A 27248-nucleotide genomic window follows, 5' to 3' on the forward strand; every position below is an offset into this window, starting at 1 on the left:
GGCAAATTGTGAACTGTGGAGCGAAGGGAAACCCAAGACATCAGGGCACTTCCTGGGTAGCCCAGTCTGTGAAAATGCAAGATGGAAGTCAGGCGCTAAACTGGGAGAGAGGGAGAGGCCCGGGGAGTGGATGGAAAAAGGAACTTTATATACTTACAGGCGCTGATGGTTACTGCACAGATACCTCAGCGTTCATTCATACTCACCTGGTTTTGGCTGTGCTCACAACAATGGTACTTCCAGATATTTCTGCCCTCAAGTGTGTCTGTGCATGTTTCCTTTTTTGCACACTGTAGTTGCACCGTTTCACGAAAAAGTTTCTGTCATCGCAGCTTTATTTCTACTAATTTTAAGTTCTCTCTTGCTTGCTTGACAGTTAAGAAATGTAGTCTTCCAGCGATCGTTTTGCAGGTTTGCTCTGAGGCCTATTTGCAGCAAAACATCCAAGCCCTTCCAGCCGAGGAATGTCATTGGTAACAACTTCCTCCCCAAGGTAATTCTCACCACGGACCCTCTGGGAGCCATGACCTTGAACACTGGGCACCCCAGTCATCCAGCGCCTGTAGGTTTGCACATAGGAAGCAGAAAGTTGCGTAGGTGCGCTTGGGCATAAAGCAGAGATGAAATACAGTGCCATTTTTGCCTGGATCGAACTCAAACCCTTGGTATTAGGGCAGATGGTGGGTTTTTCATTTTTATCTTTTACTCTCCTTCCAGACACTGGCCTCCACAAGCAGCCCTCTGCTTTCCAAGCGTGAAGAAGGCAAGGGGAGATTGACTGTCCAAAGTGGGTAGCAGGACTCGCGCTTTCTAAAGGACTGACAAATTAACACTGGGGAGAGCAGTTCCACGAAGTTTTCTACTGTTTTCACAAGCGTGTAATACGGAAGAGCAGTGAAGGTTTTGACAATGTCAGTCTGTTCTGGACTTCTAATCAAAGCAGCTGCCCCGCTTACAGACTGGCCGGCTCGGGTCCTTTTGAAGTGGCGGCGTTGGCAGCCCTTTGTTACAGGCTCTGCTTCCCATCTGGCAGGGCAGCGCCTGCCTGGCTTGCCCGGGGCCGACAGGAAGCCCAGTCCCCTGGTCTTCAGGGAGAATGCGCAGGCGCTGAGCCCAAACTCAGCAGCCTCAGCACGTCCAAATCCTTGGTGGAAATGTATTATAGATGAGCCGCTGGGGTGGGAGGGCACAGAAGCGTTTGCATTTAAATGTTTAACGAGAGCCGGCTGAGAACAGTGGGGACGCCCTCCCTTTAGTTGATGGGAAAAAACCTAGAGGGGGCCCATTGACTGGGGGGAGGGCAGGTCAAAGGGTGTCTGCTTTGGGGTTGCCAATGGGCCGATTAGGTTTATTGATAATGATTCATCTGAAAGAGCTGGCTTTTTTTTTTCTTTTTCTAAAAATAAAGCTTTGGTTGGTAAAGCCATAACCTGGAGGCAAATCTTCTATTTTTAACCTTGAAGAGCTTTTTAAAAACACTTCACTCTATAGGTTTATGAGTATCGTTAGTATTGATATAACTTGGAAACTTTTATGCATTTTGAATAAAGCATGATTTTTAATGTATAATGAAATATGTAGGCAAATGAAAGCAATTAAGAAAACTAGAATAAACTTGAACATACTTTTTTTTTTTTATTGGGGAAGGGGAACAGGACTTTTTATTGGGGAACAGCGTGTACTTCCAGGCCTGTTTTTTTTCCAAGTCAAGTTGTTGTCCTTTCAGTCTTAGTTGTGGAGGGTGCCGTTCAGCTTCAAGTTGTTGTCCTTTCAGTCTTAGTTGTGGAGGGCGCAGCTCAGCTCCAGGTCCAGTTGCCATTGCTAGTTGCAGGGGGCAGCCCACCATCCCTTGTGGGACTCGAGGAATTGAACTGGCAACCTTGTGGTTGAGAGCCCACTGGCCCATGTGGGAATCGAACCGCAGCCTTCGGAGTTAGGAGCATGGAGCTCTAACCTCCTGAGCCACCTGGCCGGCCCCGAACATATTTTTTTCTAAAGAGAATTAATTACTCTTCAAAGCTCATTTAGAATGTCAAAAACTTAACCCTACCTCATTGAGCTGAGTAAAAATGGGATACACCTGAAAGGGAAGGTGCAAAAACTGTGTGTGTGTGTCTGGTTAGACCAAGCAGGTTCCCCTTTCTTTAAGATTTATTTGTTGATCTTAAATGAAAACCCTGCCTCAGTGGGATTGTTTCCGTGAAGGAGAGGGAACACAAAAAAGCACTATTTTAACGCCAGTCACACCAGTCACAGTTTATGAACGCGTTCTGGTGCCTGTAACGCCTTAAATTAGGGATGTCAAGGTCCCAATCAGGAAAGATCTGGCCCAGGAGGCAGGCTTTTCTGGAAGATCAGTTGAGATGGCAGTTTTGGGGACGGGCGTCTGGATTCTGGAGAATTCAGCCACCGAGAAGGCTCAGAGAAAGGGGAGAACGCTGACCTCCAGACCTCCAGCTATTTCCACCCCTCCCCCTCCCCTCGCGACCAAGCATCACCCTCGTGAGGCCTCGTGGCGTTTGCAGAGGGCGCACAGCTCCCAGCGAGCCTGGCGCCTTTTGTGCAAGGACCAGGGATTGGGGCGGGGGCGGGGATTGGGGGGAGAGGCCCAGGGCACATGATGGCCCCCTCCCAGTCGGCCCAGCACATGACCCAGGCCGGCCGGCGGGGTCCCGGCAGACCTGGGACGCGTCCCTGAGCACAGCCCATGGCCTCCCCGCGCCTGGGGACCTTCTGCTGCCCCACGCGGGACGCTGCCACCCAGCTCGTGCTGAACTTCCAGCCGCGAGCGTTCCACGCGCTGTGTCTGGGCAGCTGCGCGCTCCGCCTGGCGCTCGGTCTCCTGCAGCTGCTGCCCGGACGCCGGCCCGCGGGCCCCGGGGCGCCCTGGACATCCCCGCGGGCCTCTGCCCGCGTGCCGGCTTCCACCCGAATCCTGCGCGCGGTTGCCGCCTGCGACGTGCTCGGCTGCCTGGGTAAGAGCGCACGGCTGCAGGGCAGCCCGGTCCGTGCACGGTTAGGGGCGCGGCCCGCGGGTGGGGCAGGGCGCGTGCATATTCGGAGCACAGAGAAGGGAGAACCAGAGGTGGCTTCCTAGGGACCCGACAGGAAGACTAGGGGACTCTGCAAAACAAGACGGTCCATGAAAGTTAAGTCCCAGAGACATTTGTTTCTAGAAAATCAGTTTATAGGGTTTGCTATTGCAAGTTTGCTAGAGAAACGTGAGTGCAGTTAGGCCAAACCCAGAAAAAATAATGGATGCATCGTTATTCCACCAGTGAGAGAATAGCAGGTGTGTGTGTGTGTGTGTGTGTGTGTGTGTGTGTTTCTTTTCCAGATTTGGGGTTTATACCACTGGCAGGCAACTGCAGGCCAAAATTCTGCCTGCTGCCTGTTTTCTGTGGGCCATGAGCTAAGAATAAGAATGGTTTTATATTTTGAAATATTTTTAAGAAAAACAATAAAGTGTTCCCCAGCACGTAAATATTCCATGAAATTTAAATGCCAGTGTCTGTAAGTGCAGTTTTGTGGGAACACAGCCCGGCCCATGCATTTGCACATTGCCTGGGCTGTCTTTGCCCTGTGGCAATGCTGAATGTTGACAGGGAAAGTATGCCCCATAACGCCTAAAATACAGAGGTGCCAGAAAAATGTATACACATTTTAGGAAAGGAAAACGATTAAAATTCCTATTAAAATTGTAATACTCAATATACACCGATAACAAACAATGACTACAAGTCCCGTGTGACTTCTGCAATGACAAGACGTGCTCAGAGGGGTTCTCATCAGCGTCCAGACACTTCTGATGACGGCGAGCTACTGCTTGAGCCACGTTGACCAAAGTGTCCACTCGTGTACATTTTTTTTGGCACCCCTGGTATTTACTGTCTGGCTCTTACAGAAATTTTGCCAGTCCGGCTTTAAACTATAGCATGGCACTTTTTAGAGACCTCTACGCTTTCTCAGACCTGAGGGAGTAGGCCTTCCTTTCTATGAAAATCATCTTGGGGCAGGATAATTAAATCAAAATCGAGTTTCTTCTCCATTCTGCTAACTCACTTTGGAAAAGTGTCTTAATAGTCATTCAGTTCCTGCAATTTGAATATCTGGAAATAAAGATGCACCCAAACATCTTTTGAGACTCAGTGAAATAATATTTGCATGTTCTTTCACCTTTAGAAGAGAGGTGGGTGATGTTGTGGGAAGGTGAGCAGAAGCAGAGGCCCAGATGGTTTGGTGACCGGACCCCCTGCCTGAAAAATAAGAATGTGGATGCCTACCTCACAGGCTGTTCACTGAGTGCAGAGAAGTGCTATGTGCCGAAAATGATAAGGCACTGCATAGAACAAGAGCATGATTTGTGTTAGCAGTGGCTTCATAATGAGATTTATTTTAAGCTTTTTAGTATTTATAGTTCACGTTTAGTGTATATTTTAGTATATTGCACAATATATATTTACTTGTGTATTACACAGTATACTAGGTACCCTAGTACATAAGTTTGTGCTGTTTGCAGTTCCTCTTTGGCTGTGTATCACAGTGTATGCTTAACCGAAAAGTATTGCATTACGTAACAAACAACCTTAATCGTGTGTGCTGTTTAGAGGAGAATTCAGGATCTGGGTCTAATAGGAAGAAAAACTCACAAATAACAAATGTCAAAAACAAAGTATCAAGGACGAATTATCAAGTGAAAATCTTAAATATGTTTTTTTAAACTTTTATTTATTTGTGTTTTTCAAGGACCCATCAGCTCCGAGTTAAGTAGTTGTTTCAATTTAGCTGTGGAGGGCGCAGCTCACAGTGGCCCATGTGGGGATCAAACCAGCAACCTTGTTGTTAAGAGCGCCGCGCTCTAACCGACTGAGCTAACCGGCCGCCCCTTAAATGTATTTTTTAAAAGAATGAAAGAACTGTCTTTTTAAACTTCAGAATTGTGCTTTTTCAATCATTCTTTTTTTTGGATGAAGAAGAGTTACGGACATTAAAATTACAGCCAGGAATTACTGATTGTTATTCACACAATCACTTCTTAATGCCAAAGAAACACAAACTATAGAGACACGATTATGGTTTATGATGGTTTTCACTAGAAATCAAAATGCCTGGGATGGCTTTGCCACCATAGTAGTTATTTTCTGAGTAACTCAGTCTTATTTTTTTCCGTTTGCACACACCAATATGGTGTTTCTTCCTTCCCTCCCTCTTTTGTGTCTTCCCTTCCATCCATCCATCCATCCATCCATCCATCCATCCATCCATCCATATGTCCATCCATCTATCCATCCATTATTTTTACAGTGTTTTACAAGTCAGCTTTAGATCCAAATTAGGACCAGATACAACATGTCATCTAATCCTTGCTTAGGTATCGTAGTTCGGTCTGTGGCGTGGTTAGGATTCCCCGATTTCGTTGAAAACGTCTCCCAGGTGAACGGGACAGATATCTGGCCTGCCGCCTTCTGCGTGGGGAGTGCAGTGAGTACGCTTCCCTTTGTTCACTCCCCTCTCCCTCCCTGTGCTCCTGTTATGCTGAGGTCCTCAAGGGGTGGTCCCCCCCCCAGCAACCCACCCACTGGCGTTTGTTCCAAGTGCAAATTCTCAGCGTCCCTCCCCCACCCTCCCCAGACCTACTGATCAGGAACCTGGGGTGGGGGCCCTCTGTCATTTAGTGTGGTTTCTCTCTCCCCGAGTCTTAAGCAAATGTATACAATCCAATCCTTACCTCAGACAGAGCCACAATCAGAACCAGCTGGCTAAAACAAAAAGAAAGTGAAGGACTTATTGGCTGTATTTTACTGCATGCAACCTATATATTTCATGTTCACAGCCCACTGAATGATCCCAAGGTCGGTCCGTAGCAGGACTGACAGCTTCTCCCCCTCTCCCCTCAGTGGCCTGCGTCCTGACGGGCCATCTGTCTCGGGCCTCCTCAGGAGGCATATCAGTCGTGTGCCCTCTCTGGCCTACGGAGCCCCTCCCTTCCCCTTCTACTGGGAAGGTCTTTCTGAGTCACGGCCTGTCCACACTCCTTGGTTCTCAGCACAACAGCTTCTAGTGCAAAGACCCTGGGAGCCCTCCCGCCGGTTTAAGCCGCACTCCCCGTGACGTTGCTGTGTCCCACCGTGTATACTGGTGCACCAGCAGGCAGGGCTCGCCTGTGCAGTCACCTGAGCAGACGGAGGACAGGGCCACACACCTGTGAGCGTCCACTTCGGCCCATGGTTTCCCAGGCTGCCCCGGGGTCTCCGGAGGCTTTTCCAGCTGCCTCCTGACATCTGCCCGCTCATCTCACACATGGGGGCAGTCTGGTGCCTGTCGCCAGGGGTTCTGATGCTGGGTCTTCCCGATTACAGCTGTGGATCCAGCTGTTATACAGTGCCTGCTTCTGGTGGCTGTTTTGCTACGCGGTGGACGCCTACCTCGTGATCCGGAGATCGGCAGGTCTGAGGTAGGCAGAGGGCTGAGCAGGGTGGCCTGCCCGCTCCCTTGTTGGAAGGAAGGTCTCCAAAGGCTTTTCAGGGCGGCAGACACGGTCCGTCAGCATCTGTCAGCTGGTTTTTCCACCCAGACATATCCACGGCAATTCCTTTTTATAAAAAGCCAAAGGCAGAATCAAAATGCTAAGGAGTTTAGGACCCTGAAAACGAGTCATTCAATAAATTACATATTTGGAACTGGCCCAGAACTAAAACTAGAATTGGCATAGCTGTAAACGTGATAATGTGTGTAAATGGTTATGGATGATGCTTGAGCGCTGAGCGCTGACGATAGCTGGCATGGGCACGAGTGGTGAGGGGACAGAGACACAGACAACCTACGTGACAAACAGAAGCAAGAGTGTCCAGGTCTTCAGGCTCCAAGTCCACAAGTATTTGTCCCTCACTGAGTTCACAGTCCACTTCAATCAGGTCCCCTTTGGGTGGAGACCTGCTTGCTTGTGTGAAAAACAGCTTTATAAAATTCACCCATTTAAATGTATAAATCCATTGTCTTTAGTAGTCACAGAATTGTGCAGCCATCACGTCATCTATCTAGTTTGATGACATTTTAATCATCCCCCCAAAATCTCTGTATGAGTTGTTAGTCACTCTCCATTCTCCCTTTCTCCTCGGTCTCTGGCAACGACTAATCAAATTGCTGTCTCTAGATGTGCCTGTTCTGCACATTTCCAGGACATGGAATCATACAACATGTGACCTTTTGTGTTTGGCTTCTTAAACATGTTCAAGATTTATCCATGTTGTCGATAAACCTTGGGACTTCCTTGTAGATAAACATCAGGGTTTCATTCCTGTTCGTTGCTGAATAATAGTCCACTGTATGCAATGCTACGTTTGATCCATGTGTCAGGTGATGGACGTTTAGGGTGTTTTCACTCTTTGCGGTACCAGGAATAATGCTGCAAAGAACATTTGTATACGTGTTTGTGTGCACGTGTGTTTTCATCATGTGCTCATGGGTGTGTAACTAGGAGTTCAGTTCCTAGGCCACAGAGTAACTGCACCGTGTAAGCTGCTGCCTAATGGCTGAGATGAGGCTGTACCATTTCACACTCTCCCTGCTCATGTGTGATGCTTCCAGTTTCTCCACATCCTCGTGAACAACACTCATCATTTTCTGTGTATTTTTTGGGGTTTAACATTTTAGCCATCCTAGTGTATGTGGAGTGATTTCCCTTATGGCTAGTGATGTTTACCATCTTCTCATATACTTATTAGCCACTTGTGTACCTTCTTTGGAAAAATGTCTCATCAATTCTTTTGCCCATTTTTTAAATTGGGCTATTTGTCTTTTTATTGAACTGTAGGAGTTCTTTACATAGTCTAGATGCAAGTTCCTTATTATACATAGGATTTACAAATATTTTTCTCCCATCCCTTGCCTCTTACTCAAGGTCACAAAGATTTATACCTGTATTTTCTTCTAAGAGTTTGATGGTTTCAGCGCTTTGAGGTGTGTGGTCCATTTTGGATTAATTTTTTGTGTGTAGGTGAGGAAAAGGTCCACCTTTCTTTTCTTTCGTGTGTACATATCCGGTTGTCTCGGCACAATTCGTTGAATAAATTCACTTTTAAAGCCAATGGACTAACCAAATAAGGATCGTATTCAGGCTAATAGAATACATTGGGCAGTCTTAGCAGATCCCTGCTCTGAAAGCATTGCTATTCCTCACGTGTATCACATCATCAACTTTGGTCTCTCTGGCCTGAAGTTTAATGCTTCCTTCATTTTTGTGCTTGTTCCATCTTTTTACTTTTTTAATTTACTTCATACAAACTCTTACACATTTGTATAGAACCTAGATATCTCTGGTTGTGAAAATTCTCTAGGGAAGAAAGTTGAGGTCAAAGGAAGCCAGTCAGGTATCAGTGAGGATTAGATTTGGAGACAAAAAATAATAATGATTTCAACAAGGTAGGAATTTCTCTAGCATACTAAAAGAGGCCAGAGCTAGGCAATCCAGAGACCCAAGCTCCTTCTACCTTCCTGCCCCACCATCCTATTGTCTGACTTCCATCCTCAAGGTGTGATGGCCCGAAATAGCTGCTGCAGCTCCAGCTATCACATCTGCATTCCAGGCAGCAGGAAAGAGGAAGGGAGCAATGCAAAAGAGGTTTCTCTTTAGGCAGCCTCCTTGAGAGTTTTACACAACAATTCCACTTTCACAAGATTGGCCAGAACTTAGTTTCATGGCCACACTGAGCTGCAAGAGGAGGTAGAAAATATAGTGGTCGGCCAAGCATGCTGCAGTTCTGCATGCCATGGAGGTTATGTTTCTAAGGGAAAAAATGGAGAATGTTTTTGGGTGCGCATCTAGGAGCATAAGAAGGCCTTGTTCCTGACGCCCAGTGAGAGTATCCGTCCTTGTCTGATGGCTCTCTCGCTCAGTTGTGGAGGGGTCAGAGCTATGACACAACGGGAGGTCGACAGACCACCAGTCATGGGGAAAAGAGGAGCCTTGGGGCACCAAAAGGAAGCTGGAGCAAATGCATGCCTCCGGCTGTCTTGGAGGATGCACTGCTCCAGCCCCACCCGTGGGGGTTGGAATGGGCAGCCTGACAGCTGGACAGGCAGAACCCTGAGAAGCCAGCACAGGCAGTCCAGAGCCCTCTTCACACCCAGGAGAGTGTTTGGGACTCATTTGGGAGCTCAGCATGCGGATAGACAAACCGCTGGAGCGAGAACGCAGAGACTCCAGGGTGCGGGCAGAGCGTGGGTTCCGAGGACCCACCCATCACGCAGGAGGCAAACTCCGAGGATCCCAAGGGCACAGGAAGGGCAGGGTGGAGTTAATTCTGCAGGTGGCAATTAAGAGACTGCAGCTGGTGGGGAGGGGTCCCAGGAATGCCAGGGCAGGGGGCCAAACTTTGCAGGGACGGCTGGATGAAACTCCACGTGTCCTTCCAGACCCTTCCTGTCTTTAGCTGTTTTCTTTGGCATGGGCGAATTTTTACCTTTCGTCCTAATCCTAAGAAATGTCATTATACAGGTAACATTTAAACTGCTACTTTGGTTCCAGGTGTGGGATACACAGGCTTAACAATACCAGAAGGTTCTGGAGACCCTGGGAAATGCCCTCCATTGAAGACAGTACTTGCTCTAAGAAAATGAAAGTGGGAGAGAAAAGGGCGTCTCGGAGGACCTTCTAGGGATCAGAAAAAAGGGATGAAGGTCTTCAGCCCTGGGCTGCTCCAGCTCGTGGCCGCAGTGGAGTTCAGACTCAGGCCCTGGTGTGGGTTTCGGGCTGTGTCAGAGATTGAAGTGGCTGTCGCCTGTGTGACCTGGCCTAGATCCCTCGTGGCCATGCAGGGCCAGGGAACCGCTGACCAGGCGTGGATGAGCTTCCTTCCTAGCCTCCTCCCCACCCGCCACCACCCGCTCTCTCTCCCACCTCAGTATCACCCTGCAATCCAAGATTCGTGTCTGGAATGTGAAGACTGCTCTATTCAGCAGCCCAGCCCTTGCAGAAAGCTGCTGGGTCGTTTTCTGAGTCTCATGCAAAGCCTCGAGCTTCTGGACAAGACACACTCCACCCGCTCCCAAACCAGACGCTGGGAAGCTGCCCCAGAACTGGTTATGAAGTGGGAAGCAAAACATGCTGGAAGCATTGGTCTGCGGCGTCCCGGAGAGCCGCTGCGAAATGTTTCTTCTCCCTGAAGCTCGTTCCTTTAATGCTGTCTCTTTCTCTTTCCTGGGCTCTGTGTAGAGGGGTGTCCTTTCACTCTGACCCCTGACTGCTCCCTTTGTCTGCATGTCCTGATGAGTTGGGGGGTGCACTCTTGTTTGCCAGGAGTCTGATCGATCTTTGAGTGACAGTGCCACATCTGATGGAGCTCCCACCCCCCGGCCCATCCTTCAGAGGAGGCCAATTAAACACTGGATTGGAATAGTCAGACCACATCCGCAAGGCAGACTGGGCTGCCTTGACTCCTTTGGGGGAACAGGGTGGGGTGTCTGGGAATACAGAGATGAGTGATAGAGATTGTCCGGGCATGATAACTGTGTAGGAACAGTGCAGAGGGGGAGGCAGGCACGGAAGGCTGCCTGCCCTCCTGAAACATCCTGTAACCACCCACTTCTTCCGAGACCTTGGTTTGCACTGAGCGCTAAAACGCTTGCAAGTTAGGTACAGGGGTGCGGGGATTAGGGAAGGATTGCAGATAGGAACACCTTGCTTATTAGGTGAGCTGGGCACTTATGAGGACTTATGAGGTACCCACGCCTCGATCCCTTGAACTCTGAAAGCCTTATGTTGCGGGAAGGGAGCCAGACCCAAAGGCCACACAGTGTATGGTTCCATTTCGATGAAATCCACTGAGACAGAGAGTGGATTTGTGGTTACCAAGGGCTGGGTGTGAGTACAGAGTTTCCTTTTGGGGTGACGCAGCCGGTTTAGGACCCGGCTCGCCCGGTCCCTACCCCGGGTTGAGGTCGTGGCCGCACATTATGACTATGCTTAGTAAATGCCACTGAGCTGTGCACTTGACATGGTTCGTTTCGTGTTCTATGAATTTCGCCTCAATTAGAAACAAACCTCAGAGGCAAAGGAAGGCAGCTCTTGGAGTGTATTTTCCCGACTCTCCTGGAGTGTGGGGGCGGGTCTGGTGGTTTCCGTCATGGGAAGTCCTTCTCAGTCCTGGCCGGGACTTGTCTCCGAGCACCATCTGCTTGTCTCCTAGCACCATCGTGCTGTACCACATCATGGCCTGGGGCCTGGCCGCCCTGCTCTGCACGGAGGGCGTCCTCATGCTCTACTACCCTTCCGTGTCCAGGTAAGCTAGACCCCCCCCACAACCCAGCTCGCCCGGTCCCTCCCCCGGTGTGTGTTCCCCCAGGAAATGCATGGGCACTGACCTGGCCCGGGCCCCTGCAGGTCAGCCCATTGTCCCGGGGCTCACAGACCCCCAGTGCTCAGGGCAATACCTTGCACCTTTGTGCATTCTCCCACCTCTGCCTTTCACGTGGGTGTGGGTGTGGGTGGGTGGCTGAGCACACAGTACGTCTGCACACCGCGAGGCTGGTCTCCTGTACAGCAGTGTGTGTGCAAGGCTGTGGGCACGACCCCTCCACGTGGATACAGCTTTGTCATGCCCACGCTTTCATTTGTATTCTTCCAACCAGTTTCCTCGGGATGAGCAGGTGAGTTTAACGTTCGAAGAAACAGCACGAGACGGTGTGGCAGAATCAAAGGGTCACTCTTAGAAGAGCTCATTCTAAGCCTCTGGTTGCTACACTTTCTCATTCCTCTTCCAGCCGATGCTCTCGGCCATCCTGAATACAGATAGAGGGAGATGTGGCCTCTGAAATTGTCCCGGGCGTGCTTTCACGTTTAAAATTCCATCTATGCAACCGTCTGTAAAGCTTCAAGGTCTCTCCAAGTATATATCCTCTAACTTCCAATAGGAAACTGAAAATCAGAGTGTGGACAGTGTCTCTTTGTGACCTGAGACTTACCTTATGTAGACTAGGCATCAGCACAGAGCAGTCTTCAGGATACATCCGGCCCTCCGCCCATTTTTGTAAATAAAGTTTTATTGGAACACAGCCACATCCATTTGTTTCTGGATTGTGTGTGGCTGCGTTTGCATTACGACGTCAGAGTTGCATAGCTTCGACAGAGGCTGTGTGGCTCGTGAAGCATGCAATATTTACTATCTGTCCCCTTACAGAAAGTTTGCTGCCCTGCGGTGCAGACTGTTTCTCTCCTTTCTCTTTCGATTTCCTGCAGCGACTCAATTAGATGTGTCCAAATCGGTGTTGCCTTGCTGTGTTGGACACGCACAGAGATCTGTGTAACTTCACCCACACAGCCTGCTCTCCCCAGGAACTTTAGAAGGACACTTACAGTGTCAGCAGCTGTTAAAACGGGATGCACTTCATCAGAAAGGGAATTTTTATCCCTCACCTTCTCCTGTGGCTCCTGGACTCTCCTAGAAAAGACAGAGTTGAGCGTGAGGGTGCCTTTGCTCAGGGCTCCCAAGGTGCCCCCACAGCCTTTGGGAAACAGCTCCTTTCAGGCACCTTCATCGTTAAGCATCTCTCCAACCTCACACCCCATGACCTAGAGCCCTGGCACCCTGCAAGCTGCCATCCCCACTCTCTCAGGTGCATTTACCCTCAGTCTCTGCAAGGGTGTCTCTTCCTCTGCCAGTTTCCCTTCTCCCCTCAAGCCTTTCCAGACCACATTTCAGCCTGCTCAGCTGAAGAGAGTTTCTATTCAAAAGAAGGGGGCATCCTTAGGTGGTATTGTAATCCTCCTTGTGGCAAAAGAAAAGACGGGCCTTGCATTTCCCCTGTGGGATTTTTGGCATTTCCTGCCATGGCCCCCCTTCCGGTTTGATCACTCCATACTTACGAGTATCCAAACGAGAGTGCCTGGTTGTTGCCACTCCCCCTTCTGTGGCCGCAGGGGCTGTTCCACCTCCTTCCTGGGTCCGGCCTGAGCAGTCCTCTCTCCCCTTTGTCTTGAGTCTCTCTTCCTCTTGGTCATTTTTCTTCTAGAGTCTGTATTTCTTAGCTGACAGGTCCTCCCTTGGCCAATAGCTGTGTGTGGCACTCCTCCGTGTCCTATGTGACCGACGGTTACCCTGACCCGTCACAGAAATCGTGGTCCTCCCTGAGCAGAACCACTGCCATGATCGTTATCATTCACCATGAGACCAAGTGTCCTCTGAAATATGAAGCTTGGGTAGTTGAGTTGCTCCAGGAGAGGAACTGAATCCACTCGTGGTATCGGCCAGGCGGAGCCAGCAAAGTGCTGCCGACCGACTAGCTCATTGCATGTCTGTCTTACTTGAACTGTGTGTTTTTTCCTTGAAGAGACCCGGGGCCGGGGACCCATCATCCCAGGGCCTTCCTTTTCCCAGCAGGGGACTGTAAAAGCGCCCCCCCCCCGCCCCCGCCCCCCGTGGGATGCCTTCAGCTCCTCTCATTTGGAAATGGAAACACGATTGATCTCCCTCACTCTTCTGTGATTTGTTGCTCGTTCACAGACATGAGCTATGAGTCAGATTTCCTTCGGGCAGAGTCAGGACTAGATTGCTTTGGTCCTCTTATCTCGGCTTCCAGATAAGTAGGCGTATTTTCGGCAAAGCTGTGTTTTCGATAATGACTTGCTTTTCGTCCGTCAGGTGTGAGCGGGGCCTGGATCACGCCATCCCCCACTACGTCACCACGTACTTGCCACTGCTCCTTGTCCTCGTGGCCAACCCCATCCTGTTCCGAAAGACACTGACTGCAGGTAAAGACTGGGGAAGTTCTCCAAGTGCAGGGCCACGAGGACGGCCCCAGGCCTTGGGCTCAGATAATGACACGCACTGTCCTTCTGGAATGATCTAGGACAACGGACCTCATGTGTCATCCTCCAGAGATGTAAGAGCGCTACACTTGGAGAAAGTGAGCAGGTTTAATGAATGCAAGTGAGCAAGCTGACTTGGTCCTGGGCTACACCCGTTCTTGGGCAATGTTTGTTAGCTGAAGGCCAGCCCCAGAAGACTTGTCACTTCCGTCTGGGCCATGCTGGGTCTGCTCTTGGCATGCCTTGGCGGCCTCAGGAGTGGCCCTGGAAAACAGTGGAGATGAGACAGGAGCAGAAGGAGGGGGAAGGAGAGGGGTACACACATGCACTATGGAGCAAAGAGTTGTGGGCCTGGTTACTCCCACAACGTCCTTGGCCTGTGTCTTTTCTCAGTGGGGCAGGAAACAGGAAGCAGAGCACAGGAAATGAGTCAGATGCAATGGTAAGAACTGGATAAAGAGGGATGTTGTAAGTCAGCAGAATGCACCGGAAAGACCTCTGGGTTGAGGCTGGGAGCTGCATTCCAGCCCCGACCCCATCCTCAAGGAAGCGTGTCCTGGAGCACGTACGTCTCCCACCGCCTGGAGCTGCGTGAACCTCTCAAGGGCAGAATGAGAGGGGAAGGTCGCTTGAGGATCAGCTGATGATTGTAGAACTTTAAACCATTTAGAGTACTCTACCGCTGAGGACAGGAAATCACTGAGGCTCTTGGGATCGCTCTTTTCACATCTACCTTGAAAAATTGGGGATTAAATGTAGCATTTTTTAAAACAAAGTTGCATTACAAATAGTGATTTGATTACACCAAACAAATGAAAATGACTTATAGAAAAAAGACTCCAAAAAGACACAGATGTTAACAGTGGTTGTGGCTGGGTGGGCCGTGGGCCATTCGTTCTTCTCCAAACTTTTTAATATTTTCCACCATGTGTATAGGCGAAATTTTAAATTTTGCAACATTTTAAAAGAGCACGTGTGCATTATTTTTAGAACAGGAAATATAAACCTTTAAAAATTTAGTTCCTGAGCTAGTAAAATCCAAATAAAATCCTGAGTTTAATTAATAGTACTGTCCCAATGTTTTCATCATTGTGACAAAGGTGATCACGGTTATGTAAGATGTTACTTTTGGGGGAAGCTGGGTATAAGTATACAGGAACTCCCTGTACTAGATTTGCAAATCTTATGTAACTCTAAACTTGTTTCAAAGTAAAAGATTAAAAAGTATATTCCTCCCCCCCCCAAAAAAAAAAAAAAAATATACATATTATACATATTCCCTTGAGTCTACGGGAACGCCAACGTGGGCGCTGTGAGGAGAGTGGGGCAGTGTCTTGCCGTGCTTCATGCTTTCCTGGCTCTGCTCACAGGCTGATGACTGCTTTGATTCCCTTCCCTGTCGCTCAGTGTCATTAGTGAACATGACATGCGGTTCCCCTTTGTTCTTCACAGTGGCCTCCTTACTGAAAGGACGACAAGGCATTTACACAGAGAACGAGAGACGGATGGGCGCCATGATCAAGATCCGATTTTTCAAAATAATGCTGGTTTTCGTTATTTGGTAACCTTTCTTCTACTTTTCTTAATTGTCCCTGGGAAGGGACAGGCAAGCACCTTGCCATTTTGCTCTTCCAAGCGTGACCTGAAAGTTCCAAAGGGAAGTCTTTGGAAAGGAAATCTCTGAAACTCTGCTAGGAGCCCTTTGAGGAAATGCATGTGAGACAGGAGGGGAAGTCTAAATCCATGAACCTCTGGAAAGTGAGTCAGATCTACTGAAATTATATTTAAAGCCCTCAGAACAAAAAGAACCAAGTTTAGCTTCCATACGTCCCAGCTATATGCAGCCGGTGTTTTGTCCCACTGCCAGGGTTCACCTGGACATAAAGCACTTGGTCATACCTTTTAAATCCAGCGATTTGCATCAGTCTTGACACCAGGACAGAACAAGGCCGAGGGCACGTCTTTGGTGTGATGACTCATCGCGCAGGCCAGAAGAGTAGGGAGCAATTTCTCTCGGTTTCCCCCGTTTCAAGTGGATGCCTTGAAAATAGACCTGTAACCCATGCAAAACAGATAGGAATCAGAAAACCCTTCACTGCTGTGAAGCGATACTTGGCAAGACGGGGCATGCCTTCGTGGTGTTAATAATTTACCTGATACGAGGAGGTTTGGACATTCTCCTAGGAGAGACGAAAATGATCTCTCTCTAGAAACGCACTGAACTTGCCGTTTCAAACTTCGCTGGCCTACCAACAAGAACACCAAAAATTCAAACATAAAATGTCAAGATAAGATTTGCTTTGGTCTCCATCAAAATTTTAGGTTACTCATCAAATGAAGACCGAATTCTGGATTATTTGGTGTAGTGCTAGAACCTTACACCTGAGGTTGTGTCACCACTGGAAGGATTTGTCGGTCTCTGCCTTAGATTGACAGAAGGAGTCATGTCTCTTACATCGAATTCATTTTTTTTTTTTTTTAACTCCAAAGTCTGTTGTTGTTTTTTTGTTTGTTTGTTTGTTTGTTTGTTTTTTTCAGTTTTGGGTGTATAAAACAACATAATGATTAGACATTTATATACCTTACAAAGTGATTACTCCAATAAGTCTATTACCCATCTGGCACTATACATAGTTACTGTAATATTATTGACTATATTCCCTATGCTGTACTTTACATCCCCATGACTATTCTTTTCAAATTATAGTTTACAGTCAATATTATTTTGTATTACTTGCAGGTGTACAGCATAGTGGTTAGACATTTACTTTTCTTTTTTTTAAATTGGGGAACAGTGTCTTTCTCCAGGGCCCATCAGCTCCAAGTTGTTGTCCTTTAATTTAGTTTGGAGGATGCAGCTCAGCTCCAAGTCCAGTCTCCATTTTCAATCTTTAGTTGCAGGGGGCGCAGCCCACCATCCCATGTGGGAATCGAACCAGCGACCTTGTTGAGAGCTCGCGCTCCAACCACCTGAGCCACCCGGCCGCCCCAGACATTTACTTTTACATCAGATTCTCGATGTGCTGGTTCCTCCTTGCTGCTGAATGGCCACCCCTTCACAGCTTTTAGCTCTTGGTAGACACATTCCATGACCCCCAGCCTTTAGAAAAATGAATCTGCTGCCTGTTCTCTTGACCCCGTGGGCCATTTTCTTCCTAACAGTTGGCTGTCGAACATCATCAATGAGAGCCTTTTATTCTACCTTGAGATGCAACCAGATATCAATGGGAGCTCTTTGAAACATGTCAGAAATGCAGCCAAGACCACGTGGTTTATTATGGTAGGTCAATTTTAATTTTAAGTTTTCATTTTGGAAAAAAAAAAAAAAGCCAGAAGGAAAAAAAAATTAACCCACTCAGAAATATAACGTCTTGTTCTTAGGTTGCTGTGAAAGTAGTTGTGGTTTTTGCAATTGTTTTTAACCCTTTAAACCGCAATGACTTTTGCACCAACCTAATATTTAAATCTATATGAGTTGAATAGTTTCCTGGACTTCTTACCTCTGGCTGGGGTACACTAGCTACTACTGTCATTCATTGTGGGGAACATTAAATGGGGACTACTCTGGTCAATCAATTGGGCAGAGTGTGTCAAACTTTTCAGGCAGACTCAGCTGTCAGGGAATTTATCGTGAAGAAATACTTTAGACTATGAAAAAGCCACAGGGATGACGGTATTCCTTGTAACATTATGCATAATTATAAAGCATTAGAGACAACCCTAATTTAAAAGAAGCGAATGGTTATAGGTAAATTAAGGTCTTTCGTCTTGATGGAATGTTACGCAGATGTTAAGAATGACAATTATCTGATCTTGAGTATCGAGTGAGAAATGCAGAATATAAAAATTGTGGTAAACACAGCTACATAATAACTCACATATGAAAACATATTGGCTAGAAATACACGAAATGATAATTAGGTGGAAACACCATGGGACGATTTCCCCCAATGTTTTTATTATAATTCCATCTGTAATAAAAGTACATACACGAGCTGGAGGACATACATGGAGAGATAGATACATGTGGCCTTACACAGAATTAATATTTCCGTCGCTTCAGAATTGGGGGAAATCTGATTCACAAGGAGTTTAAAATAAGACCGGCGTCCACTGTCTCCCTTCCTGTGCTGTGGTTTGGAGTCCCAGCTGTGGTCGCCCCCCGTGCACTTACTGCACGTAAGAGGAGGGGTGTTACCTGGACTCACTCATTCTTCACCTCAGGAGCCTCGGTTACATCAAATTCTGACTTGGAAGCGCCCTTGGAGATATGGCACCTACAGCCACGCTTTGTCTTGCTCCAAACCAACCACCTAACAGGTCCCTTGCAAGTGAGGCCGGCCCGTGGGCCTCCCGAGTGGAGTCTGTCCCTCTGTGAGCATCTGGGGCTCTCATCCCTGCCACACGGCACTCACTGGCCCGTGTCTGTCTGTCCCCATGCCCAGGGCATACTGAATCCAGCCCAAGGGTTCCTCTTGTCTCTGGCCTTCTACGGCTGGACAGGATGTGGCCTGGGCATCCAGTCTCCCAGGAAGGAGATCCAGTGGGAATCGATGACGACCTCGGCCGCCGAGCGGGCCTTCCCGACGCAGGAGGGCTCCTGTGCGCCCCATGACGGCCCTGTTTCCAGGAAGGCGCTGCATGTCAGCAGGCACACTTCTGATGAGGCCCTGAGCATACTGTCTGAAGGTAGGGACTGCGGCCCGGGGCTCCCCTGGGGGTCCTTTCTCAAACAAGGAGGTGACATGTGTGGAGGCGGTGTCCGTGTTCTCTGGGTGTGCATGGAAAGTTACCATAGCTGACCGACACGGATGCTAATCGTGCATTTCCTCATCCACGTCTCCTTTCAATATTTCAATGCTGCCTCTCATTTCCGTATTAAGCTCTGTAGCCTTACGTTAATTATAACTGGCTGCCCCTGGGGCTGGATGGCATTTTGAATAGGAGATTACTTGTCACTCCAGACCCCTCAGTAACATTTGCTGTCAGGCAGTGAACGGTATGACATGATGTCTGTAGATAATAAGTGTAGTTTGATTCGTCCAGCAACTTGGGGGCATTTAAGACGAGAAGCCAGTCAGCCAATGCAGGCTCTTCTGTCCTTTTAATTTAAACCCCAGTGCTGCAATCTTCAAACTGTGCCCTGCAGACCCTAATGTGGTCCTTCAGGCACCTAGGAAACAATTCACATCCTGCTCCAAAATTCGCATGAAAAACTGTGCATGGTCAAATGCGTGGGAACCAAATACTAAGCCCCCAGACCCACCCACCCGTTCAGGTTAGTGCGTGTGTGTGGAGCTCAGAGTAACGTCCACCCGCCCTCCTCATTTAAGTGAAGACTATCCTGAGATGGCCAGACGAGCTACCTAAAGAGCATTGCATTTCAGGTCCTTGGCTATTCATAACTAAATTTCCTTGGTATGCTGCAATCAAGTCAAAACCGAAAAAGTTAGATGCTTGAGTTGATGCAGATTCTTGGAGACCTGCACTTTGTCTCAGAGTTTGATGTTGGCTAAAGCAGCCTTCGTCGTTCTCATCACATTCATTTCGTATACAATCCAAGTTGTCCCTTACAAAAGACATTTTTGCCAATGTACGACCCTACCTTGTGTGTATTAGGGTTCCTTGTAAGGTTTAGCTTTAGCAAAAATGCGTCTTCCGATGAACGTAGGTTTGAAAATCACCACTCTGACCTCCACGAAGTTTTAACGGAGCTGACGACTTGTAATGTACGAGCAAACAGATCCTTGAGAGGAGGTCGTTGGTAGCTGTCATTTTATGGGAGCGCACGGGTTGTCTGAACAGGGGGAGAGGAGAGCTGAGAGAGCAGGACACTTAAGAAGGCCGAGCGGGTGTGTGCAGCGGCGTAGGGCTGCTTTGCCTTTCCTCAGCGGGCACTGGGGTTGGGAGGCGAGGACCCGAGTTCTCTGTTCCAGGCCTTTCCCATCTCCTGTCTGTTCTTTCAGAGGGGGTCCTCATCCTGGGCATTTAGAGCTGTGTGAGTCTTTGTCCTGAGGGACGTCCTGGGTACTGGGGGTGTTGGGCCCCATCTCTGGCCTCCACCCACTCAGTGCCAGTAGCTAGCACTTCTCCCAGTCGTGACAACCAAAACGGATTCCAGGCATTGATAAACGGCCCCCGGGGGACCCAGCAACCCCAGTTCAGAACCAGTGTCTCAGAATAAGTAGTCTCTCCAAAGCCTGGAACCGTACATTTGCTTTCCCCAACATGTTGTCTGAGCTACATGAACACACACACACACACACACACGCACACACGTGTGAGCTAAACCAAAGACAAACACCGCACAACCCAAACCACTTTGTGCAGAGATAGTGTTGACATGTGGAACAAAGAAAATACGCAGAAAGAAGTCTGGAAATGACTTCAGAGTTTCATGTTTTTCCCCACTGCTACTTACTATTCAGATACATTGAAGGAGGGTTTGTTTCCAGGTGAGAAACGGGGTTTACTCCGAGGGCTGAAAAATAAGGTGACGAACTGATAGATTCCTGGAGACGGGTACTGTCTGGTTCACATCGGGCACCTCCACGGGGTACAGTAGGCGTGGCTACTAGACAGAGACCATGTGTTCCCAGACTTTCTGTCCAGTCACATCATTCACCAAGGATGAGGGAACCACCAGTGGGGTTGCAGTGAGCGTGGTGCCACGTGTGGAGTGAGCTAAACATTTTTATCTCGAAGTATCTGGCTTTGTTGCCGTTCCCATCCTGGCATTTTTAAGTGGCTGGGCCCATCTTTCAAGGTCAAGTAAAACATCGGAAATCCCAATAAAACCTACTCCAATCTGCCCCTGCCCCAATCACCACCAAGGAACACGCTCAATCGGCATTTCCTTAGTCTCGCTCTCTCCTGCAAGCTGTTTATGGGTCCGCCCCTCCTAGGTCGTAAGTTTACACACAGGGGTTTCAGGGACAGCAGATGAAGACCCAGTAGAGAGACCACGAGGGTGGGCGTCCTGGCAGCTGCTGTGTCAGGCTGGCTTCCCTCACCTCCTCCTCAGTGACAGCGTTTGCAAGGTTCAGATAACGGCCTCGTTCACGCAGTGTCACCATGCCTGAAGAGGAGTCTGTCTTTCAGACTGGAACTCCATGTTTAGTCAATTAATATTTTGGAAAATAATGGAGGAAGGAAACGTCTTAAAAATCCTCGAGTGTGCACAGTGTGTTACCTGCTGAAGTTGGAGTTTTCCTTCAGACTTCTGGCTGCAGGGCTCACAGCTAATTGTGGAGTGGTGCCAGTCGCACGCTGCTTTCCCCGCTCCTTTGCTTTTTAAAAAAATCGAAATACCACTCACATACGATAACAATCATCCTTTTAAGTGTACCGTAGTCCTCCCTTACCGTGGTGGACATGCTCCTGGAGCGGCAGCAAAACGGCGTAGCGTGCCCCTAAGGTACCGTCGTCACTGCTCCGTTTAGTGACCCTCTGCCGGAATCTGCATCCAGGATGCTAAGAAGAATTCAGAGGGATGGGATTCAGAAATTAAATCGTTTCAGTATTTCGCTGCTTAGGACACTTCAGCCCCTTATGAAGATCCCCACATGGGTCTCTGGGCCGTCATCACCACTGCCCTCTGGGGACAAGTCTGGCATTCCCCTGAACTCTCCCCCGGGCCACATGTCTCAGGGGCCACTTGCCGGCAAGTAATATGTTATACACATATCTGCATTTATATTAATACGTACTTGTGTGTATATGTATATATATATAATATACACTTTTCATGAACCATACTATAACCTTAAATTTATCACTTGCTCTATATCCTGAAATTGCTATTGCAATAAGCTCATTTATGACCTAATCAAGAAGAAGGAATAGTAAATAGTCAGATCTATGATCCTTGTTTCTAATTAAGTCTCAGTTGCTGCCATTGTTGGGATTAATGTTACCCTCCGTCGTCTACCCCGATTCTATCCCCTCGAAAGAGTCTTCCTGAGTAGACGTTTAGCTGTTAGCATTGGGTAACGAGACTGACAATTCTCTACGAGGAGAGACACACGATTGGGGCAGCTTCCTTTTGGGAGCAGGGGGCTGATTCCCACAAATGCTGTTTGGGGAGGAGGCCGCCTCGCCTCTCCTGGGGGCCAACAGTCCCTTGCTGTTCCCACAACCCCTACCCATGCTCGCCCCCTTCCTCTTTCTCCCACAATGCTACTTCTCTCCCAGGACCCTCTCTTTCCCATAGTCATTGTCTCCCACAATTCCTATCACCTCCCATTGTTCTGTCCTTCCCATAGTCCCCCTGTGCTCCCATAATACTCTGGTCTTCCCACAATTCCCCTGTCCTCCCATAATACTCTGCTCTTCCCACAATTCCCCTCTCATTCCCACCATCCTTTGTCCTCCTCTTCTCCCTCACAATGCTCTGCTTCCCCCACAATTCTATTTCTCTCCCATGGTCCCCTAATGCCCCTTTCTTCCCATGATGCCTTGTCATTCCCACAATACTATGTGCTTCCCACAATTCCCCTTTCTCTGCCATGATGCCTGGTCATGCCCGTAATTCCTTGAGTCTCCCACAATTCCACTTCTATGGGGGATTCCAACTATTCGCCATTCCTCCAATAACCCTTAGTAGTCTCACAATTCCCGTTGTCTCTCCCATGATCCCTGTCCTTCCCACGATTACTTTCTCTCCTAAGACCCTTTGTCTTTCACACAATTCCATTTTCCTCCCACAATGTACTGTTTCTCTCAAAATTCTATTTCTCACTCATGATCCCATCATTCCCACAGCTCCCCTTTCCTCCCATAATCCCTTGGTGTTCCCACAATCCCTTATCCGTGACCTCATCCTTGCCACAATTTCTTGTCTCCCACAATTCTATTTTCTCCCATGAGCCCTAATTCCCATAATTCCTTTCTTTCCCACGTGTTATTTTCCCATAATTCCTCCTGTCTCCCACAATTCCAATCACCTCCAATGAGCCTCTCTTCTTCCCATAGTTCCCCTTTCCTCCCATAATCCCCTTCCGTGACCTCATCCTTCCCATAATTCTTTGTCTCCTACAATTCCAATCACCTCCCATGATCCTCTGTTCTTCCCATTGTTCCTCTTTCCTCCCATAATCCCTTAGTGTTCCCATAATCCCCTCTCTGTGACCTCATCCTTCCCATAATTCCTTATCTCCCACAATTCTATTTTCTCCCATGATGCCTCATCACTCCCACAATTCCACTCTCCCATAACCGTTTTCCCATAATTCTGCCTGTCTCCCACAATTCCAATCACCTCCCATGATCCTCTGTTCTTCCCATAGTTCCCTTTTCCTCCCATAATCCCTTGGTGTTCCCATAATCCCGTGTGACCTCATCCTTCCCATAATTCCTTATCTCCCACAATTCTATTTTCTCCCATGATGCCTCATCACTCCCACAATTCCTCTCTCCCATAACCGTTTTCCCATAATTCCGCCTGTCTCCCACAATTCCAATCACCTCCCATGATCCTCTGTTCTTCCCATAGTTCCCTTTTCCTCCCATAATCCCTTGGTGTTCCCATAATCCCCTGTGTGACCTCATCCTTCCCATAATTCCTTATCTCCCACAATTCTATTTTCTCCCATGATGCCTCATCACTCCCACAATTCCACTCTCCCATAACCGTTTTCCCATAATTCTGCCTGTCTCCCACAATTCCAATCACCTCCCATGATCCTCTGTTCTTCCCATAGTTCCCTTTTCCTCCCATAATCCCTTGGTGTTCCATAATCCCTTCTCTGACCTCATCCTTCCCATAATTCTGTCTCCCACAATTCCAGTCACTTCCCATGATCCTCTGTTCTTCCCATAGTTCCCCTTTCCTCCCATAATCCTTGATATTCCCATAATCCCCTTCCGTGACCTCGTCCTTCCCATAATCCTTTGTCTCCCACAATTCTATTTTCTCCCGTGACCCTCCTATCACTCCCACAATTCCTTTTTTCCCCATAACCATTATTTTCCCATAATTCCTCCTGTCTCCCACAATTCCAATCACCTCCCATGATCCTCTGTTCTTCCCATAGTTCCCCCTTTCCTCCCATAATCCCCTGGTGTTCCCATAAATCCCTTATTATTCCCATCATCTTTTATCCTTCCCACAATTCCATTCCCCCCACAATGCCCCCTTTCTCCCAGAATTCTGTTTCCCTCCAATGATCCTCTGTCCTTCCCACAACTCCTTTTGTGCCCTATGACCTCTTGTCCTCACAATGCCCCTACCCATACATGATCCCTTGTATTTCCCACGAGTCCCCTGCCTACACACGATGCAGTTGTTCCCATAATTCTGTTGTCATAGCCACCGTTCATTCCACTTCTCTCCCACCGTTCTCCGTCTGCCCTGCAATTCCATCGATTGCCCGTGACTCCTTGTGTTTCCCAGTGTCCCTTTCCTCCAACAATCCCTGGGTATTCCCGCAATTGCCCTCCGTCCAGCACCTCAGTTTTCCTAAAACTCCATTTCGCTCCCGTGAGCCCTTCTCTCCCGCACTTCTCCATTCTCCCCAGAATTCCCATTCTTTTCCACAGTTGTGCTTTCCCCCAATCCCTTGTCTCTCCCACATCTCTCTTCTCCCACAATTGCCTGCCATTCCCACAATTCCTTGTCTCGCCTTAATTCCCAGTCTCCCATTGTACTGTCCTTTCCGGTAATTATTGCCGCTTTCCCCAAATTCTCTCCTGTACGTCCACATTTCTTTGCTCGCTCTCATCATATCCATTCTTTGTCTTCTGTGACTCTCTCCAGTGTCACTTGCCCTCCCTTTGAATGTAACTGCAGGTGGCCCCATGGAGAGCAGGTGCTCCGAGTGTGGAAGAGAACACAGATCGCCCAGGGTCTCTTAGCGTCTTTCCCCGAAAGTAAGACCAAGCCGGACAATCAGCTCTAATGCATCTTTTGGAGCAAAAATTAGTATAAGACTCGGTCTTATGTTAGATAAGACCCGGTTTTATTTTACTATTTACTTATTTTTCCTCCAAAAGACAAATTAGAGCTGATTGTCCAGCTGGGTCTTATTTTTGGGGAAACACGGTAGGTCAAATCCAACACCTTGCAGGGGCTCCAGGCCCAGGTGTCATACGCTCCCTAGGGCTCATGGTCAGTGCCCGCTACTTGGGGTTTCGACCTCGAGCTTCAGGCTTTCGAGGGATCCACGAACAACAGCTGAGGGTGCAGAAGACAAAGGTCTATGTAGCATCAGGAAGCTCCCAAGCGCCTGCCTGGCTTGCAAGGCACATTAAAGAGCTTGCTAGGGAGGGGGTGGCTCTTGGGCATCATGAGTTGTCTGGCACCTGCATTTCGTGCAGGGACATTCGTCAGATGGTCACATGCTGCACCAACAGAGAATTAGTGCACGCCCCCCAGTGGCCTCATTGGATTATAGTGTCAGACACGTCCTCAGCCAACACGTTCTCCTTGGCGGAGACGCCTAAGACCACAACTGTCAGCACCCAGTGAATTAAGTGCAGGCAGGGCTGGGCTCAGGGGTCTTGGCAGCAGCCGCACTGGCATCTGAGAAGGTTGTTACGGCACAAATGCATCTCCTCCGTGGAGCCCCAGGGGAAGGATGAGAGAACCAGGAAACGTTAAAAAGCCACAGGAGTCAGCGCATGCCCCAAAGTGTGAAGTCACAGGAATGTCCTCAGCCCAGGCCTTGGTCACACGCCACCGTGTGACAGCCCAGCCCAGGGTCTTTCTGAAAAGAGGTCAGAAATCGCACGGAAGTTCCCATGAGCCCAAGATGCTCTCAGAAACCGTAGGGGACCCTGGGACAATCAAGTGTTTCCGAAGTACCGCCAGCCCCTCCAGCAGGAATGGGCGATGGGACTGGACGTGCCTTCCAGAAGCCGTCCCAGCTGGTGCCCAGTGTCCACGAAAAGCAGGTTCCCGGCTCCAACAAAAGGTCTTCTCCCGTCACCCTTGTCGGCAACCCCGACTCTCCTCAGATCTGGCCCCAGGCAAAGACAGACATATTCCTGTGCAGCGACGCTCTGCATTGCACTGGCAGAGACAGACAATGCACAGCACACGCGGTTATAACATCCCAGGTAGCTAGCGAGAGGCTGTGACGGAAACGAATCAGGTGGGGCCGGGACACGGGCTCTCTGGAGGGTGTCCCCCTGCGGGGAAGGTAGCATCTGAACTGACACCTGGATGCAAAGCAGGAGCCACAAGAAAATATGGAGCAGACTTTCCAGGCAGAAAACAGCCGTGCGAAGGCCGGTGGCAGGCAGGACTGAGCTCGGCGTGTGACAGAGCCCAGTGGGCCGAGTGACGGAGACAGGGCTGCAACTGTCAGCCAGGCCCCGTGGTGGAGACGCTGGCATTTGGCGGTTTCCATGAAGGGCAGTCACATGCCCCACGCGCAGCTGCAAAGGCCGTGGTTCTCTGTGTCTCCCGTCGCTCTGCTCGCCACACGCAGCTTAGACCCTGGCACACGGCAGGGGATGTGCAGGATGAAAGCACCGTTCTGACACGCGCCCCCAAGGACGGCCACAGGTCCTGGAGGAAGGTGTGTTCTGGGAACGACGAAGCAGACCTCCGGGTGACTCACTTGGCAGGAGTGACCCCTGCTGTCATTGTGCTGATGACCTCCACCCCCAAAGCCACGTGGCGTCAGCCATGCGACGACGAGGAGGCTGACAGCGGGTGGCGGTCTCTGTCCGTCAGGGCACGTCCTGCAGGCCCGGGGCCCAGGTGCTGCCCGTGTGGTCGCTGCACCTGCCGTGACACCGGTGCAGTGAGCTGTGCGGTTCCCACACCCGGGAGTATCTGCGACGCTTGGGCAACGCTGTCCAAGACATGGCACCATCACACTTTCTTCTCTTTTCCTCCCCAGGTTCCGACGCCAGCACAGCTGAAATCCACTTTGCAAGTGGGTCCCGCAACAAACACCAGATTGAACCTTTTCCCAAAACGCAGGGCGACCTGTGAGGGGGACGTGGCGGGGACGGTCCCTCCCTCCTGTGCTCAGACGCTGCATTTCTCCTTCCTGAGAAGTGTGTCCTCCCCTTCCCGTCTCTGCCAGGTGTGTGGCGTCCCTCAAAAGCTCACTCTCGTGACCACGTTACAGCTCCTTCCCGAGGATGCTCTTTATGGTACATGATCCACGACCGTGCACCTGCGAATGGAACAATTGCTTCCAGAGCCAAAGCTCAGCAGCCTCTGTCGACGCTGCAATGCAATGCCAGGTCCAAGTGCTCGGGAAAGTTAATTAAAAAAGTCATAACTGAGCTCCCGGTCTGGCCTGGATTCTGTCCCAACACCTCCCGCAAACGCTCCCGAGTCAGGCAGTGACACCACAAGGTAGCAAAGCGACACACGGGCAGCTGCACGGCGTGACCTCCGTTCACCACCAGAGGGCGCCAGAGGGACCGCAAACCGTCTCAGGAATCCTTGCAAGCTGATTAATTCTCAGATTACTGCCTAGGTCTC

The 27248-nt window shown here is 49.2% G+C and overlaps 1 protein-coding gene and 2 long non-coding RNA genes across 6 annotated transcripts; 1 reads left to right on the forward strand and 2 right to left on the reverse strand.

The window, feature by feature from the left end:
- The first annotated feature begins 2520 nt into the window (after positions 1-2520).
- GPR143 (G protein-coupled receptor 143) lies at positions 2521-27046 on the forward strand. 2 transcript variants are annotated; one of them, XM_019718606.2, is made up of 9 exons: positions 2521-2975; positions 5372-5481; positions 6360-6454; positions 11187-11279; positions 13638-13747; positions 15257-15365; positions 16967-17084; positions 18250-18493; positions 26653-27046. In XM_019718606.2, exons 1-9 carry the CDS (start codon positions 2708-2710, stop codon positions 26745-26747), a joined length of 1242 nt encoding a protein of 413 aa, XP_019574165.2. In that variant the 5' UTR covers positions 2521-2707; the 3' UTR covers positions 26748-27046. The 2 variants fall into 2 exon arrangements, with proteins under 2 accessions (XP_019574165.2, XP_074180307.1); XM_074324206.1 differs by lacking the exons at positions 13638-13747; positions 15257-15365.
- Positions 4743-11195, reverse strand: LOC141569744 (uncharacterized). The gene is made up of 3 exons (XR_012493528.1): positions 6426-11195; positions 5729-5759; positions 4743-5465 (listed from the first exon to the last, which is right to left on the reverse strand). It is a non-coding gene; the product is annotated as an uncharacterized LOC141569744 (long non-coding RNA).
- Positions 11286-21667, reverse strand: LOC141569743 (uncharacterized). 3 transcript variants are annotated; one of them, XR_012493526.1, is made up of 4 exons: positions 21169-21667; positions 15704-15857; positions 12863-14533; positions 11286-12437 (listed from the first exon to the last, which is right to left on the reverse strand). It is a non-coding gene; the product is annotated as an uncharacterized LOC141569743 (long non-coding RNA). The 3 variants fall into 3 exon arrangements; XR_012493527.1 differs by lacking the exon at positions 21169-21667 and adding an exon at positions 15958-16974; XR_012493525.1 differs by lacking the exon at positions 21169-21667 and having other exon boundaries at positions 15704-16974.
- Positions 27047-27248: the final 202 nt, after the last annotated feature.

The sequence above is a fragment of the Rhinolophus sinicus genome, chromosome X (assembly GCF_036562045.2).
Source record: "Rhinolophus sinicus isolate RSC01 chromosome X, ASM3656204v1, whole genome shotgun sequence".
Taxonomy (NCBI): Eukaryota; Metazoa; Chordata; class Mammalia; order Chiroptera; family Rhinolophidae; genus Rhinolophus; species Rhinolophus sinicus.

Bases quoted from the DNA above. Each gene is read 5' to 3' on its own strand.
- GPR143 (XM_019718606.2), top strand. From the start codon at position 2,708: ATGGCCTCCCCGCGCCTGGGGACCTTCTGCTGCCCCACGCGGGACGCT. The intron at 13,748-15,256 runs GTAAAGACTGGG...TGTTCTTCACAG, and splicing joins CCGAAAGACACTGACTGCAG to TGGCCTCCTTACTGAAAGGA. The intron at 18,494-26,652 runs GTAGGGACTGCG...TTTCCTCCCCAG, and splicing joins CCTGAGCATACTGTCTGAAG to GTTCCGACGCCAGCACAGCT.